The 16,448-nt window shown below is 47.0% G+C and overlaps 1 protein-coding gene and 1 non-coding gene across 8 annotated transcripts in view; one reads left to right on the top strand and one right to left on the bottom strand.

Moving 5' to 3' along the window:
* SEPHS1 (selenophosphate synthetase 1) overlaps window positions 1-15,850 on the bottom strand; it is a 28,520-nt gene extending 12,670 nt beyond the window's left edge. Inside the window, exons 1-6 of one of the 7 annotated variants that reach the window (XM_053572645.1) lie at window positions 14,252-14,610; window positions 13,474-13,582; window positions 12,147-12,413; window positions 7,494-7,597; window positions 5,358-5,465; window positions 4,166-4,320 (exon numbers count right to left, since the gene is read on the bottom strand). In XM_053572645.1, coding sequence (XP_053428620.1) covers window positions 4,166-4,320; window positions 5,358-5,465; window positions 7,494-7,597; window positions 12,147-12,339 — 560 coding nt within the window. In that variant the 5' untranslated portion in view covers window positions 12,340-12,413; window positions 13,474-13,582; window positions 14,252-14,610. Of the gene's footprint in view, window positions 1-4,165; window positions 4,321-5,357; window positions 5,466-7,493; window positions 7,598-12,146; window positions 12,414-13,473; window positions 13,583-14,251; window positions 14,611-14,968 lie in introns of those variants that run through there. The other 6 variants (XM_053572646.1, XM_053572649.1, XM_053572643.1 and 3 more) reach the window with 6 other exon arrangements.
* LOC128573184 (U6 spliceosomal RNA) lies at window positions 1,536-1,642 on the top strand. The gene has a single exon (XR_008376353.1). It is a non-coding gene; the product is annotated as a U6 spliceosomal RNA (small nuclear RNA).
* Window positions 15,851-16,448: the final 598 nt, after the last annotated feature.

Below are 16,448 nucleotides of genomic sequence, written 5' to 3'. Positions count from 1 at the left end.
TCCCCCCCCCCAAGTTTTTTATTACCATTTTTTTTTCTACCAGAAAACTGGAATGGGTGATATAGATAGAATTTTTAGGGCTTTTGCCCCCATTTAAGTGAAAAGTTTGAAAACTACTGACATAAAACATGCCCTGGGAAAATAAAACCATGATGTAAGGAAAGTGCAACACCCTTACCAGGAAAGCTGTCAGATACCAACCCTGAAAGGAGCTCCCATCAATTAAAAAGTGAAAATATGGCTCGGTGCCTGTAGCTCAGTGGTTAGGACGCCGGCCACATACACTGGGGGCTGGCGGGTTCAAACCCAGCCCAGTCCACTAAACAACAATGATGACAACAACAAAAAAATAGCTGGGTGTTGTGGCAGGCACCTGTAGTCCCAGCTACTTGGGAGGCTGAGGCAAGAGAATCACTTAACCCCAGGAGTTTGAAGTTGCTGTGAGCTGTGATGCCACAGCACTCTACTGAGGGTGACATAATGAGAATGTCTTAAAAAAAAAAAATTTCTCACCGATAGCTTCACACTTGCAAAAAATGATCTAAGTAGTAATTCACTGGAGTGTTATTCGTAATGTCAAAATAATTAAAAATATTGTAAATGTCAATAGAAAAGTGGCTAGAGATATAGAGACTAGTAATGAGATGCCTCTGGGGCAGGGGGTTGGGGAATGGGGGGGGGAGATGGCCCAGGCACAAGTAAGGCCTTTGCATCACAGACCATTTTCATACCTTCTGAATTCTGAACCATGTGAACACAGTACCTTATTAGTGCCTATTCAAAAAATAAAATAATTCAAGTTTCTACTTCCTTCAGAAAACAGGACAGGTAGCTTTTCTTAACAAAACATCAACTGTGGAAAGTGACCACTTCAGTTATGAGAGAAAATTCTGGCTGGGCGTGGTGGCTCAATCCTCAATCCTAACCCTCTGAGGCTGAAACAGGTGGATTGCCTGAGCTCAGGAGTTGGGAGACCAGCCTGTTTCCTGAGCAAGACAGAGACCTCGAAAAAAACAAAACAAAAACAAAACAGTCTCTAAAAAGAAACTAGTTTAACATTGTGGAAGGTGCCTGTAGTCCCAGCTACTTAGGAGCTTGAGGCAAGATGATTGCTTGAGCCCAAGAGTTTGAGGTTGCTGTGAGCTATAACATTACCGTACTCTACTGAGGGCAACAAATGAGACTCTGTCTCAAAAAATATATAATAAATAAAAAAGGAGAGAAAATTCTCCAAAGAAGACACACAAATGGGCGTTAAGTATGTAAAAAGACTCTCAGCAGTGCTGGTCATCAGGCAAATGCAGATGAAAACCACACGGAATAACATTTCACACCTAGCAGGATGTCAAGAATCACATGGACAGACAAAATATAAGCAATTGGAGGGGAGGTGGAGCAACTGGAATCCTTACACCCTGATGCTGAGAATGTAAAATAGCAAAGCCACTTTGGAAACCTAACATATGACCCAGTCCATTCTTAGGTATAGACCCAAGAGAACTAGAACTTAAGTCCCCATGAAAAACTTACACCTGGTGTTTGCTTCAGCAGCACATATACTAAAACTGGAACAATACAGAAAAGATTAACATGGCCCCTGCGCAAGGATGACACTCAAATTTGTGAGTCAGCAGCTAGGGCGCCAGCCACATATACCAGAGCCGGTAGGTCTGAATCCAGCCTGGGCCTGCCAAACAACAATGACAACTGCAACCAAAAAATGGTGACATTGTGGCAGGCGCCTATAGTACTATCTACTTGGGAGGCTGAGCCAGGAGAATCGCCTGGGCCAAAGAGTTTGAGGTTGCTGTGAGCTTTGATGCCACAGCCCTCTACCCAGGGCAAAAAAAAAAGAAAAAAGAAAAACTTACACCTGAATGTTCAGAGCAACATAATAGGCAGAAACAACCCCAAAGCCCATTACCTGATGGAACAGATAAACATGTGGTGTACCCCCACCATAAATTATCACAAAAGGGAATGAAGTCCTGATTTATTTTTTAAGGTTCAACATGGATGAACACTGAAAAAACGTTCTGTAAGGTAATGAAGCCTTATACCCAAGTGTCACATATTACATGATTCCATTTTATATAAAGTGTCTAGAAAAGGCAAATCCCCAGAGACGAAAAGTGCATTACTATTTGTCAGGGGATGGGGGAGGAGGGAAATGAGAGTGACTGCTAATGGACCTGGGGTTTCTTTTTGGGGTGATGGAAATGTTCTGGAATTGGACAGTGGTAACGGTCACACAACTCTGTGAATACTAAAAACCAAGGCGGTGCCTGTGGCTCAAAGGAGTAGGCAGGTTCAAACCCAGCCCCCACCAAAAAAAAAAATACTAAAAACCAACAAACTATATATTTTTAAATGCTGAATTATATGTTATTTCAAATGTTTTTATACGAATTAAACTTTAACAAAAAATCCAATGGGCAGTTGCCCATAGCTCAGTGGGTAGGGCAACGGCCACATACACTGAGGCTGGCGGGTTCGAACCCAGCCCGGGCCAGCTAAGCAACAATGACAACCACAACAAAAAAACAGCCAGGCACTGTGGTGGGTGCCTGTAGTCCCAGCTACTAGGGAGGCTGAGGCAAGAGAATCGCTTTAGCCCAAGAGTTTGAAGTTGCTGTGAGCTGTGACACCATGGCACTCTACTCAGGGTGACAGCTTGAGACTCTTGTCTCCAAAACTAACAAACAAAAATCTACAACGCTTTAAGAAGAGGCGTGAAGTACTGACACACAACAAAGTAAATGAGCCTTAAAAATGTTATGCTACTTGTTCCTTGCCTGTAGCTCAGCTGCTAGGGTGCCAGCCACATACACCGGAGCTGGTGGGGTCCATTGAATCTACCCAGGCCTGCCAAACAACAATGACACTATAACCAAAAAATAGCCCAGCGTTGTGGCGGGTGCCTGTAGTCCCAGCTACTTGGTAGGCTGAGGCAAGAGAATCGCTTAAATCCAAGAGTTTGAGGTTGGTATGAGCTGTGACGCCATAGCACTCTACCCAAGGCAACAAAGTAAGGCTCTGTCTCAGAAAAAAAAAAAAAAAAAAAAAGTTATGCTATTATTACATTCTGATCAGGGATGGGGTTGGGGGAGGGGCAGTGCTAAGTGGAGGTTTTCTTGTTGGGGCAATAAAAATGTTCTAAAATCAATTCTGGTGACAATTGCACAACTCTGTGAATATACCAAAAACAACTAAATCATACACTTTTTTTTTTTTTTTTTGTAGAGACAGAGTCTCACTTTATGGCCCTCGGTAGAGTGCCGTGGCCTCACACAGCTCACAGCAACCTCCAACTCCTGGGCTTAAGCGATTTTCTTGCCTCAGCCTCCCGAGCAGCTGGGACTACAGGCGCCCGCCACAATGCCCGGCTATTTTTTGGTTGCAGTTTGGCCGGGGCCGGGTTTGAACCCGCCACCCTCGGTATATGGGGCCGGCGCCCTACCGACTGAGCCACGGGCGCCGCCCTAAATCATACACTTTTAAGTGGGTGAATTATATGATACAAAAATTATATCTCAATTCACCTATTTGTCTGTTTACTTACTGATTTATTTTTGAGGCAGAGTCACTCTGTCACCTTGGGTACAGTGCCATGGTGCCATAGTTCACAGCAACCTTAAACCCTTGGGCTCAAGCGATCCCCTTGCCTCAGCCTCCCAAGTAGTATTTATTTATTTTTAAGAAATAGAATCTTGCTCTGTTTCCCAGGCTAGAGTGCAGTCATGTGATCATAGCTCACTAGTGCCTAGAACTCCTGGGCTTAAGGGATCCTCCCGCCTCAGGTTCCCTAGTAGCTGAGACTACGAGCATGTGCTATCATCCCTTACTAACTTTATTTGTAAAGACAGGGTCTCACTATATTGCCCAGGCTGGAGGGCAGCCGTGCGATCATAGCTCACTGTTGCCTCCAACTCCTGGCCTCAAGACACCTTCCTGCCGCAAGACTCCCAAAGTGCTGGGATTATAGGCATGAGACGCTGTGCCCAGCCTCAATTCACCTATTTTTAAAAAGAAAGCAAGAGGGCGGCGCCTGTGGCTCAAGGGGTAGGGCGCCGGTCCCATATGCCGGAGGTGGCGGGTTCAAACCCAGTCCCGGCCAAAAAAAAAGAAAGCAAGAAAGAGAATGAAAGAACAAAAATCAGCTTACATGATAAACTCATTTGGCTGGCAGACAGTAGTTGCGACTCCTCCCAAGACAATCCAGGGGTTTAGCACTGTTTGGCCGCCTGTTACAGATGTTCCTGCTTCCTCTGCTGCATCTTTAAAACCCTGTATAATCAGGGGCATCACTTTATCCCTTTCCTAGGGTTTAAAAGGACACAGATGAAAAGTCAAATAGTTCCTCTCAGAACCCAGCAAAAGGGTTCTACACTTGCAGTTATAAAAGGATGGTAAAGTCCTAAAGGGAGCCCTGAAAGTTTACAGACAGGGCAGGGGGTAACAAAAGCTAGGGAGTATCTCACACTGTGATCATTTTATCAAATGCTGGAAGATGTTCTAGGTAACAATGTGAACCGAGCCCAGACAACACCGCATGTGACTCAGTCTGCAGGAACGGCCCCAAGTTTGATGGCCACTAGAAGTCAGCTCTCTAACGTTCCATATGAATCCCAAGACTTGCTTACTACATACATGAACCCCTGCCCTCGAGGAGGCTTCCGTCTTACCAAGGAGTGCGAAGATCGGCTGAGGGCTATGAACAACGCACACCCGCAAAGCCCTCGCTGAGGCCACTGTGCACAAGCGATGACCACAGCACACATTCTAGGGCAGAAAAGGGCCTACTGAAAACTCGCATTTCTGTAAGGCAGGGCAAACTGTTGGGGTCTTTTTGAACAAAAACAAGTACCTATCAAGAATAACCTAAATGGGAATTCATCTCTGGTTCAAAGAACAGGTACAGGCAGCAAGAACACAAACGCTGCCAGGCAAAGTGACACCAAGGCACGAGCACAGGATGGCCCCAGCCCCCAACAAACAGGGGGCCGGGGCCTAAGAGCCACGTGTCCTGGATTCCTAGGGCTGTGGCTGAGCCACAGGCCTGGCACCAAGCCACAATATTACTATGGCTGAAACTTTATTAAACAAACAGACAAAAATGTCTTGGTTTCCGTCTACCCGGAGAGAGAAAGGGAGCAGGTGGCAGAAATGAAAAGATGAACAGGCCAGACTCTCATTTTAATTTATTGGTAACTGCCAAAAAGTGGAGAGCCGGAAGGAACCCGAGAAGCCATATGGCCCAGGCGCCTCATTTCCAGATGGGAGACGTTGTCTAACCTAGTCCAACAACTCAACCACAACATCGAGGACCAGGGAGCAGCTGGATGCCTCCTACTCACCCTGTCGGTCATTTTGTTACTGACTCCAAGGAGCATCAGCATATTGTCACATTCTGTGACCCCCATTGCATAGAGGTCGCTGAGGACGTTGGCACATGCTATTCTGCCCTGGGAAGAGAGGGGAAAATGTGAGAGAGGATGAGCAGGGAGTTTCCATCTGCAGAGACAAAGTGTGAAGCCACGGAGTGACCTCCAAGGAGAACTTGGGGACTTTCCAAGAGGAGCAGCTACGGACAGGTCACAGGTACCTGCCACTAAGCCACTCACTTTTTCTCAGATGTTCCTGTTACCACCTCTTCCTTCTTATGTAAAATAGAGAGTTCTTTCCCATTCTAAATATTACCAGAAGCCTGCAGCTTACCTAGACCGGGGAGGCTGTGAGGGGGAGTAATGACAGGAGGCTAGAATCAGAGGTCTAGGGGAGGTATGTAGTGAAAATTCCACAAACAACTGTCCTGAAGCAAACTTAGAAACAGCCACTTATCCTAAACAGATTCTAAAAGATGTTGATTTTAGTGGTTATAGAGAAGGAAATGGTTTTGTGCACTTGGGTTGAGAAATGCTTATAGCTTCTTTTTGAGGTTGTAGAAGATAAACAGGAAAATCATCTTGTTTGAGAAGCAAAAAAATAAAAAACATCCAGAGCTGAAGTCATACTGATTTCTAAAGAAAAAGAGACGCTCTTCCCAATAAGCGATACCATTTTATTAGGAACTTGAAAATATAATTCAATAGAAATATGGTAATGAAGTTTTTATTACGGTCACTGAAGATTTTTAAAAATCTAAGTTGCCTTATTTTTTACAGACAGCAAGAGAAAATGACAATTTTTTCTTCTGACATAAGGATAAATATTATCATACCCAACAGCTGTCCCATTGCTCTCTTACAAATTCCTAACAGATCAGTGATGCAACTCTATGATTTGCTGTAGACACATTTTCAGTATCACCAAGCTAATCTCTAAGGCCAACGGATGGTCTGCAACTTGGAGACGCCAGACACTGCTTAGCATGGCAGCAGTGATTGACACCCCTTCTGCGCTGGGCACTCTCACTTTGAGAGATGCTGCAGAAAGGATGAATCTGGTTCTAGCCATCTCTCCACCTGGTCAAGAGGGACAAGGGTGTGGCTTACCTTTCCAGTCTCAATAGTATTGCCCTACAGGAGAGAACAGATGGGGATGAAGAGGGAATACAGGTTTCTAATAACCTGTTTACTTGTCACTGGCACCTGAAACGTGAACATCTATTTGGCCACCTCATGGTGAAGTCCCTGTGGGTGCAGCTCTGTCCCACTGTCCTTGCTTCCCAGGAAAGACATCTGGCATTTTATAGAAAATGGGATATTCTTGGGCGGTGCCTGTGGCTCAAGGGGTAGGGTGCCGGTCCCATATGCTGGAGGTGGTGGGTTCAAACCCAGCCCTGGCCAAAAACCAAAAAAAAAAAAAAAAAAAAAAAAAGAAAAAAAGAAAATGGGATATTCTCAGTCTGTTCACTGGCTCCTCTTGGCTGGCAGAGAACACCTGAGAAACACACCTCCAGCGTGCGGCCAGCAGCTGGGCTTTACCCCTGGCCCAGATGTGTATGTTCACAGTGGCCTGTAACACCACAGTGGGTGGGTACGTGTGTGGCCAGACAGAAGGAAACAACTGGGTATCAGGATAAATGTTAAAGAAGTCTAACTGTGACGAGATGCTGAGCCCTGTATTTCTAGAAAGAACATTTAGGATCAGTCCTATTACATAGTATAGGAACATCTCCATCCTAAAACACAGGAGCGTCAGAAAAAAAAGCACCAGGAAAGAAGGAGAGAGATGACAGAGATGTTAGCCCACGGACACTCAGCAACGGGTGTTCTCATGTGCACACGGAGGCTCAGCTGCAGCAGCGGCAGAACGACTTCCCTGCTTCCACCATAACTGCTTTTTGCCTGACGCCCTGTGTGAGCCCTGTGTGAGCAGGAAGGGGTCAGACAGCCTGATGTGGGAGGGAGGGAGGAGAGTAGTGTAATCTAGATGTTACAGAAACAAAACCAAAACCCAACCCACAGACATAGACAAAAAAATCTCAGCCATAACCAAAACCCAAACAAATAAGCAGCTTCAGTTACAGAAACACATCAGGTCAAACTTACCATCATGTAGGGGTCGTCTACGATAGGATAAATGTAATCTGTGGTTTGCACCAAGGAAAGACCACCGTGCCTCAGAGGAATGACGCAAGTATCCATTCCAATGCCTGTGGGGATGGAAGTCATCAGCACCCGAACACGAACAGGGACAGCCATTCCAGACAACAGTCAGCGCAGGGCTCAGTGGGAAGAGCCCTGGATAGCACAACCAGCCCATGTGTTTCCTATCAAGACGGGTTACTGAACTAGACTGAGCTGTACCCAGCTTGAGAGAGAAAATACGCACACAAATGGAGTCACCAAGACTTAATCTCAATATGGTATAATTTTTAAATTTCAGTGATGAATAAAACTTTTCTTTTTTACTGTAGCGTTTTCTTTGTATTATTTGACTGCATTACTGTATCATGTGACTGGCACCATACAGACTTTCTTTAATGATGAGAATAACAAACAGAACTTGGGTTATTTTACCTAGAGTTACTTTGCGTACACCTTTAGCTATTGTTCTGTTTTCCCAACAGAAAATCTGTAAAATATTTTACATAGAAAATGCTTTCATTTTTACATCTTAGTCAAGTATTAAAATGACAAAAAAGAAAAGGACATAGCCAGATCAGTGGTGTCCTCATTTCCAATAAGCATGTATATATTGCCGGGCGAGGTGGCTCATGCCTGCAATCCTAGCACTCTGGGAGGCCGAGGTGGGTGGATTGCCTGAACTCCCAGGTTCAAGACCAGCCTGAGTTGGAGCAAGACCTCATCTCTAAAAATAGCTGGGTGTTGTGGTGGACACCTGTAGTCTCACCTAGTTGGGAGGCAGAGGCAAGAGAATCACTTGAGCCTAAGAATTTAAGGTTGCTGTGAGCTATGACGCCACAGCACTCTACCACGGGTGACAAGTTAAGACTCTGGCTCAAAAAAACAAACAAACAAACAAAAAACCATGTATATAACCACTCTATCACCTCTGCAATTCATTTGTTTTATAAGCGCCCAAAGCCCCTCCCCACCTTTTTGAGACAGAGTCTCACTTTATAGCCCTGGGTAGAGTGCGGTGGCATCACAGCTCACAACAACCTCAAACTCTTTGGGTCAAGAGATTCCTCCTACCTCAGCCTCTCAAGTAGCTGGAACTACAGGTGCCTGCTATAATGCCCGACTAGTTTTTCTATTTTTAGTAGAGACAGGGTCTTGCTCTTGCTCAGGCTGGTCTTAAAGTCCTAAGCTTAAGCAATCCACCAGCCTCAGCCTCCCAGAGTGCTAGGATTACAGATATGAGCTATCACGCCCAGCCCAAAAGCTTTTTTTTAAAAGGAAATCTTAAAATTTCCTCTTAAATATTCCCTCCCCTAGTGAAAAATTTATAAATACCACTTTTACTAACTTAGGGACTAGCCTTAAGTTTACCTTCTGTTGGGCGGCACCTGTGGCTCAAAGGAGTAGGGCGCTGGCCCCAAATACGGGAGGTGGCGGGTTCAAACCTGGCCCCGGCCAAAAATAAAATAAAATAAAATAAAAAAGTTTACCTTCTGTCCATCAAAAAGAAAACTGCTAAACAAGTCGGGGAAAATTTTAGAAATAAAAGTCATTTCTAAATATTTGGAAAGAGCCGGGTGTAAAGGCTCACGCTTCTAATCTCAGCTCTCTGGGAGGCTGAGGCAGATGGACTGCTTAAGTTCAGGAGTTAGGAGACCAGACAGAGCAAGAGTGAGACACCATCTCTACTAAAAATAGAAAAAATAAAACAGAAAAACTAGCGGGGCATAGTGGCTGGCTCCTGTAGTCCCAGCTCCTCGAGAGGCTAAGGCAAGAGGATCTCTTGAAGCCCCAAAGTTTGGGGTTGCTGTGAGCTATAATAATGACATTGCACTGCACGCGAGGGTGTCAGAGTTAGACTAAGTTTAATAAAAAGCCATGGACTGCAGTCTTCTGGAGGAGCAGCTCCAGCAGGGCAAGCTTCTAGCATGCATTGCATCAAGACCAGGCCAGTGTGGCCGAGCAGATGGCTATATGCTAGAAGGCAAAGAGCTGGAGTTCTGAGGAAAATCAAGGCCCAGAAAGGCAAATAATTCTTCCTCTCTCCTTTTTTTTGGTTGCCGTTGTCATTTTTTAGCTGGCCCTGGATTTGAACCCACCAGCCTTCATGCACATGGCTGGCGCCGTACCCACTGTGCTACAGGCAAGAAGCCTTCCTCTTTCCTGTCTTAGTTCATGTAATAAATGTTCATTATTCCAAAAAAAAAAAAAGCCATGGACGATGAAGACAGGCTGATTTTTTTACTCAATTGGATCGCAAAGCAGAAACTCTTGGTGAAAGGCCCAGCTTGGGAATGCAGAATTTAATTTCAGAATAGTAAATCTCACAAATCTGAGATAAGAAACATACTTTACTGGTGATCTGTTTTCATTTGTCGGATGAGCACATGCATAATTCACGTAAACAGTACTGGCATAGCCTCTCAGAAATGTGTCACTTCCAACAATGCTCTTCAGCACTTAAGTGGAAATAGGACAAGAATCACACTTTAAACTCCACGGATTCTCCCTAAATTGATAAGGCCAACACCTGGTTATTCTGGGTCTAATATTATTTACTTTGGAAAACAGTGTAATGTGACCACCAGAAAAAATTTAAATTACACAGTGGCTTGTCTCTTATTTCTTTTGGACAGCACTGGTCTAAAGCAACTGGTTTAGAAATCACCTACTAAATTTCAAGGAAGGAAGAGAAGGCATGAGCCTGAGATGGGTCACAGACCTTGAAAAACTAGGGTTTCAAACTGAAAGAGAGGGACAGTCCAGGTAGAGGGCAAACAGGAAAAGGCCAAGGAGTATGGGGAAGCCTTGGCCTTTGATTATCAAGAGGTAATGAGGAATTCCAGAACACTTCCAGCAAGACGGGCACTACCCATCAAGAAAAATAAATTACACTACCGCCACTGCCACCAGCAGTAGCAATTAATACCTGATGGCTCTAAAGTAACAGGCAACAGATGTACCAGGTTCTAACATGCTCTTACTGTAACAGTTCTTTAGTTAGGATACATCTAGTAAGCATGTGCACGTCTAAAAGCTGTTTTGGTTCATCCTTCAATCAATACCATCTCTTAATCCAGGAAATATGACATTCAATGGAAAAAGTTAAAAATATAAACATACATATGTATATACATGTCCACGCATACACACTAATATGCGTGCAGGTACAAACGCACACGGTACATCTGGTACCCACACAGTATCTAATAGTTATTCTTTATAGATAGGAAACTGAGACTCAAGAGGTTAAGTACATTAGTGACTACTAGTAAACAAAAGTGCAGGGGGGGAGTTACTAATAGGAATTATTAATTCATCTATAAAGTTTCTATTTCATTTGTTTTGACCATTAAGTAGCTTATTTTTCTTGACAGGTATCTAAGAGCTTCCCTCATTTCTTGACAAGCAAGCAGGGCTGTTTTCAAACTGAGCCGGTGCAGTCCTACAGGCCACTGGAACCTGGGGAGTGAGTTTTTCTCCTTCCCAACCAAGGCAACGTTTTATCTATACCAGGAAGAAAGGAGTACCCTGGGCTCAGAACCAGTGTGGTAAGACAGGACTTCACAACAAAATAATGTGCCAAAAGAAATGAAAACTTATGTAAGAAAGCTGATCAAGTCACAAGGTTACTACAGAACATCTAAACCCCTAGAACAGTCAAACACACACAGGCAAAATGATTATGGTCATGCAATGTGTACTTAAAAAACCCACACAATAACAATAACAAACCATATCCCAAGAACTTAGAACTTCTGAGCTCTGTGTTTAGGAAAAAAGAAACCACAACTGATTGGGAATTTAGTAAGGAAAAAAGAACTGCCCCCGATTCCAGATGACACCCTGGAGTCAAGTACAGATTCATCCAGTCTCTACTCCTTCTGCTTCCCTCCACCTAGATTTTCAATTTTCTTTTCTTTTTTTTTTTTTTGAGACAGAATCTTATTTTGTCCCCCTGGGTAGAGTGCCGTGGTGTCACAGCTCACAGCACCCTCAAACTCCTGGGCTCAAGTGATTCTCTTGCCTCAGCCTTACAAGTAGCTGAGACTACAGGTGCCGGCCATAATGCCTGGCTATTTTTAGAGATGATGTCTGGCTTTTGCTCAGGCTGGTCTTGAACTCCTGAGCTCAGGCAATCCACCTGCCTTGACCTCCCAGAGTGCTAGGATTACACAGAGTGCTAGGTTGGTGTGAGCCAACCCCCGTAGCAGATTTTCAATGAATGCACACTGCAGAGGACTCCCCCAACATTGCTGGGGCAAGGAAAAAAACGTAAATATTTGAGGGGTCATTTCAAGAACAGGACATAAAGCAGTTTCTGCTTAATCTTTTGCTAGGCAGAAAATCTGATTTAATTAAAAAATGCTTTTACTATAGTATAATTATCTCAATTGCATATTTCACAGCTTTTTAATAACTGTTGTTATACGCATCTTGATGCTTATCCAACAAGTACTTCCTCCAAATGAGTTACAACAACGTAAGTTACCATTGATGGTTCTTTGAATCCTTACAAAATCTGAAAGGGGGAAAAAATAGGGAATGTGGGATAGAAGTCTGTTTTTTGACTAATTGATGGATTGCAGACTATCAAAGAAACAACAGTGTACGTACCAAGCCTTGGCATAACGGCTCCCAGAAACTGCTCATCTTCTTGGAAGTGGTTCTCTTGCAAGGGTTCCAGCAATTTCTGCAGGACATCCTGGGGCACCTTGCAGCCTGTGCCCTTCAGCTCGGTGAATCTGGTTAGCCGGAAGCTCTTGTCCAACTCGTAACTCTCCGGGTTAAAGGACTCCCGAGTAGACATGGTTCTTGGGCCCACTCCTCACGCTCAGCCCCTCCCCTCCCTCTCCTGGCTGGCTGAGTTCTTGACAGATCCACCTGGGTATTGCCAAAACACAAAGACATCAAAGAATTCTGATGCTACTGTCAACAAGTCAAGTGAACATAAGATAGGGAAAAGTAGATGTGATTCAGGGGTACTGATCTCTCACCATAGCGATGCACATGCCAAAATAAATCATTTAAAAAATGTGGACACCTACAGAAAAGATCTGACACCTGATGTGAGGTTATACTGGGTAACTGTGGTAAGAGAGCCAGCAAGGAAGATTTCCTCTGAAGAAGGCAGGCCAGGCCAGCAGGCTCACATGACACATGCCACCTAGAACAGTAAGTCTCAAAATTTCTTCTACGGTGCAGCATTACAATTGTACCACTGGTCCTTTCACCACAAAGTAGAGGTCCTCAGTAATGTGACTTTTCCAGAAAACCTTCCGATATCTTTTGGTATCTCACGTAGGAAAAACGAACCTCCCAATAGAAACGGTGGAAAAGGACAATAATGCAAATGTTTTGGACTAAATTCCTTTTGACACTAAGTCCTAATTTAAGACAAAACATGTTTTGCCTCTGAGCCAGGAGGATATAACATAATCCAAACCTAATAGGAGGCTTCACTCAAGGGCACAACTTAAAATTGGAACGGATGTTTAGCACAGCAAAGTTTGTGTTTTTCAAGGGAATACTTGGGAAGTCCTCTGACATTATAATGCAATGCTATTTCCTAGAAAGCAAACATGCCACCCAACCAACCAGTACACATATCACTAACAAAAGATGCTAGCGCTCGTTACCATTTCATTGTAGAACTAAAACAATAAATCTAACCATACTAAATCATAGCATTTATACTACTGGGTACTACCATGAGTCTCCGGAATGAGACCTTCTTCATTTTTTTAGACTTTGGGGCTCAAGCAAAAGCCAGCCTGTGCTCCTAGGGTTTACAAACCTCCACACTTTATTGGGCATAGAATTACAGACACCCCAAGTTTCTGGGTCAGCTTCCCTCATAAAACTTATGATTAAGAACATAATTCTCATTTATAGAGTCTTCCATCCCCAGGGAAGTACATAGCTCATTTAAAATAAATCTCACATTCAGAACATCTTCGGTATAAAAACAAGTTTGCGATGAGCAGCTTAGCAGGCATTCCAGGGGGAAATGGACAGGGGCAAACCCTCCAACAGGATTCCCACAAAACAACCTGCATGAAAAGAGGGAGCACGCAAAGCAAGTCACAAGAGATGAGACTTGAGAAGTTAGGAAAAAAGTTTGAATGCCACTTTGACTTGGAGGCGTTGGAACAAAAACAGCAAGTCCTTTCCTCACAAATGCCTCGCATTTATCACGGCCTCAACCAAATCCAGCTCACGAGGTATCCAGTTATTTTCTTACCTCCCAGCCCTATCCCTCTCCCCACCCTCGAAAAGGTGAGGAAGAGAATTTGGGGGACTAACTTCCCTAGTTTTAAGGGGAAAAAAAGTCTTAAACACCCTCAGTCAACAAGGTGCTCAGGAGTTTTAAGATTCCAAATGCAACAAGGGACAGAAATCACAGACTCACATTCCAACCTTAAAAGAAAACAAATGCTTACACTTTTGGAGCGGTTGGGAAGAGAGAGGAGGTGCTTGGGGGAAATTTGGAGAAATTAAACAAAAAGAGGGGAGCGAAGGTGCAAAATGAGAGATGGTCAACTCGGACCCAGAAGCCACATGTTTACACCTTTAAAACAATGACATGAATATGTAAAGCTAACTTTTAACCCTTGCCAGCCGGAGACGTTTCTATTTTGTTCAGACCAGCGCGGAGCCGGGGAGCCCGGTCAGCGGAGCGGCCCGGGGATGGCTGCGACCCCCACCGGCCCAGGACCTACCTACCCCCGGGCCCCGCAAGTGCACAAAGTGGCGGCCCCCGCGGCGTTGGCGCAGGGCCCGGCGCTCTCCATGAAGCCCGCGGGAGGATGACACTCGGGGACACCTTAAGTCTCAGGCTGCCGCCTTTAAAGGCTCCGCGTGCCGGTGGGCCGGCGGAGGAGGCGCGAAGCCCCGGGCCCGGCCATCCCGCTCTGGGCGCCCGGGGGCGGCGGGAGGCGCGCGCGGCCCCCGGCGAGGGGAGGGCTCGAGGCGCTCGCGGCCCAGCGGTCCGGCGGGGCTCCCGGGGCCGGCGGGGCCCGCTTGGGGGCGGGGAGGGCCCGGAGGCGCCGGGCGCCTCGCCCCGGACACCGGGGCCGGCTCCCCCAGCCGCGCGCACGGGCCGCCGCCGCCGCGCAAAAATGTCGGCGGGCGAAAAAATTAACCCCTGCGTGGCCGCCGCCGCCCTCCCCTCCACTCCTCCCCGCCCTCCCTCCCTCCTTCCCCGGCCCCGCGCGGCGGCGGCGGCGGCGGCGCGGGCGGCGCTTCTTTTTTAAAGCGGCCCCACCAAGCCCGGCTCTGCCCCTCTCCAGGCAGGACTAGCGGAGCCGGCCGTGCACCGCTCCCCGACGGTCCCGGGCGGCCCGGAGGGGGATTTGCAACGGCCGCCGCGGGCCTGTGGACCAATGTTCCCCTTTAAGCCTGGTGTCTCGCCCCCCCTCGCCAGGCCCGCCGCTTACCGGCTCGCTTTGCGCCCTCCGCCTCCTCCCGAGAGCGGGCCGCGGGCCGCTCCCACAATGCACCGGGCGCGGCCGGGCTCCCTTAAGCGTCGCCTGAATAAAAATGCGGCTCCGGCGGCGGCGGCGGCGGGGTCCGGGTCTGCGCCGGGGCGCCGCGGGAGCTCGCCTGGCTCGGCGCGGCCCTGCGCCAACCGGGCGGCTGCGCTCCCGCCAGCTGAGAGTCAAGGGTCCTTTAAGGCCGGCCACCTCCCTTTAAGAGGCGGCGGGCCGCGGCTGGGGCGGCTCGGTGGCTGCTTGCGGCCCGGGAAGGGGGCGGGGGCGCTGTGCAGGCCCGAGCGCGGCAATGATTGGTCTCGGGGGAGGGGTGGGGGGTTGCAAACCCAAGGAGCGGTGGCATCCGTTGCATGATGCAAAAAGGACTGATTTCAAAAGTTGCGAGTTGCATTGGCAGCAGCCTTTGGCGCCCGGGCCCGCTGGAAGGGCCGGGAACGGCTTCCGCCGCCCGGTCGGGCTGGACCGCGCCGCGCTCTGCGGGACGCTGTCCCTCGCTCCCCGCGCGTTGCCGCCTGACCGCCCTGGAGGACAATGGCTACGGGAACAATCTGCCACGGAGCCCAGGAAAAGCGGCCTCTGCGCTAGGGAGAGATTTCAAAACACAGCGCGCTTGGTGCGCGGTGACTCCCATCAACTCTCCCTCCTATTGTTTAGCTCGGCCTCGAAACTGCCCGGAGTCTCAGTGAAATGTGGAAGTGCCCTGCAAAGTTTCTTGAACACTGAGCATACTCTTGGTAGGAAATCTTGGCCAAAAACAAGCTTCCCCGTTACCCTGTCTTTCACACATTCCAGTAAACGTGGCGACCTGATCAACTGTATGTGTTTGAATTGACGTCGAGATGGGGCGGGCTTCGGTTGGTGAAATAACTTCTTTGAGGGTTTCCGAGGGTCTAATGCATTGCTGATGAAAAATAAAGCAAATGCTTTATTTAAGTCGACGTCTTTTAGGGCTTCCCTTAAAACTGGTGTGGAGGAAGGCCCACCAAACTTTTTTCTAGGAACTGGGTCAGCGTTTTGCAAATGCTGGGGTCAGCAATGTTCTGGGTTACCGTTTGCACGCTACGTTCTGAAAGGTTCTGCTTGCCATTTCCCTGGGGTTTTCATCTAGGTGTGAAGGCAAATGTGAGGCCACCTGGAAGACCGGGTGGATGCTGGCTCCCCCTGGCTTTATGTCCTTTCTCCGTGCCCTAAAGTTTGGAAAGAACACTGGGTTCTTTAGTGTGATACGGTACTTTTGTGGGCCTGGCATGTTTCTGTCGTTGACTTGCTTGGATTTGCCTCGGAATCATCTGGAAGGACACACAAAGTCCTATGTGACACCAGCATCAGAGAATAAGGGTGCAGATCTCTTTACTGCGCCCTCCTTCCCCTTTTAAAATAGATACTGCATTTTTGGTCCTGGAGTTGTTTTTTTTTTGGGGGGGGG

Source organism: Nycticebus coucang, chromosome 20 (assembly GCF_027406575.1).
Source record: "Nycticebus coucang isolate mNycCou1 chromosome 20, mNycCou1.pri, whole genome shotgun sequence".
Lineage (NCBI taxonomy): Eukaryota > Metazoa > Chordata > Mammalia > Primates > Lorisidae > Nycticebus > Nycticebus coucang.
Note: the sequence above shows the minus strand (reverse complement) of the source record. Positions and strands in the feature narration are given on the sequence as shown.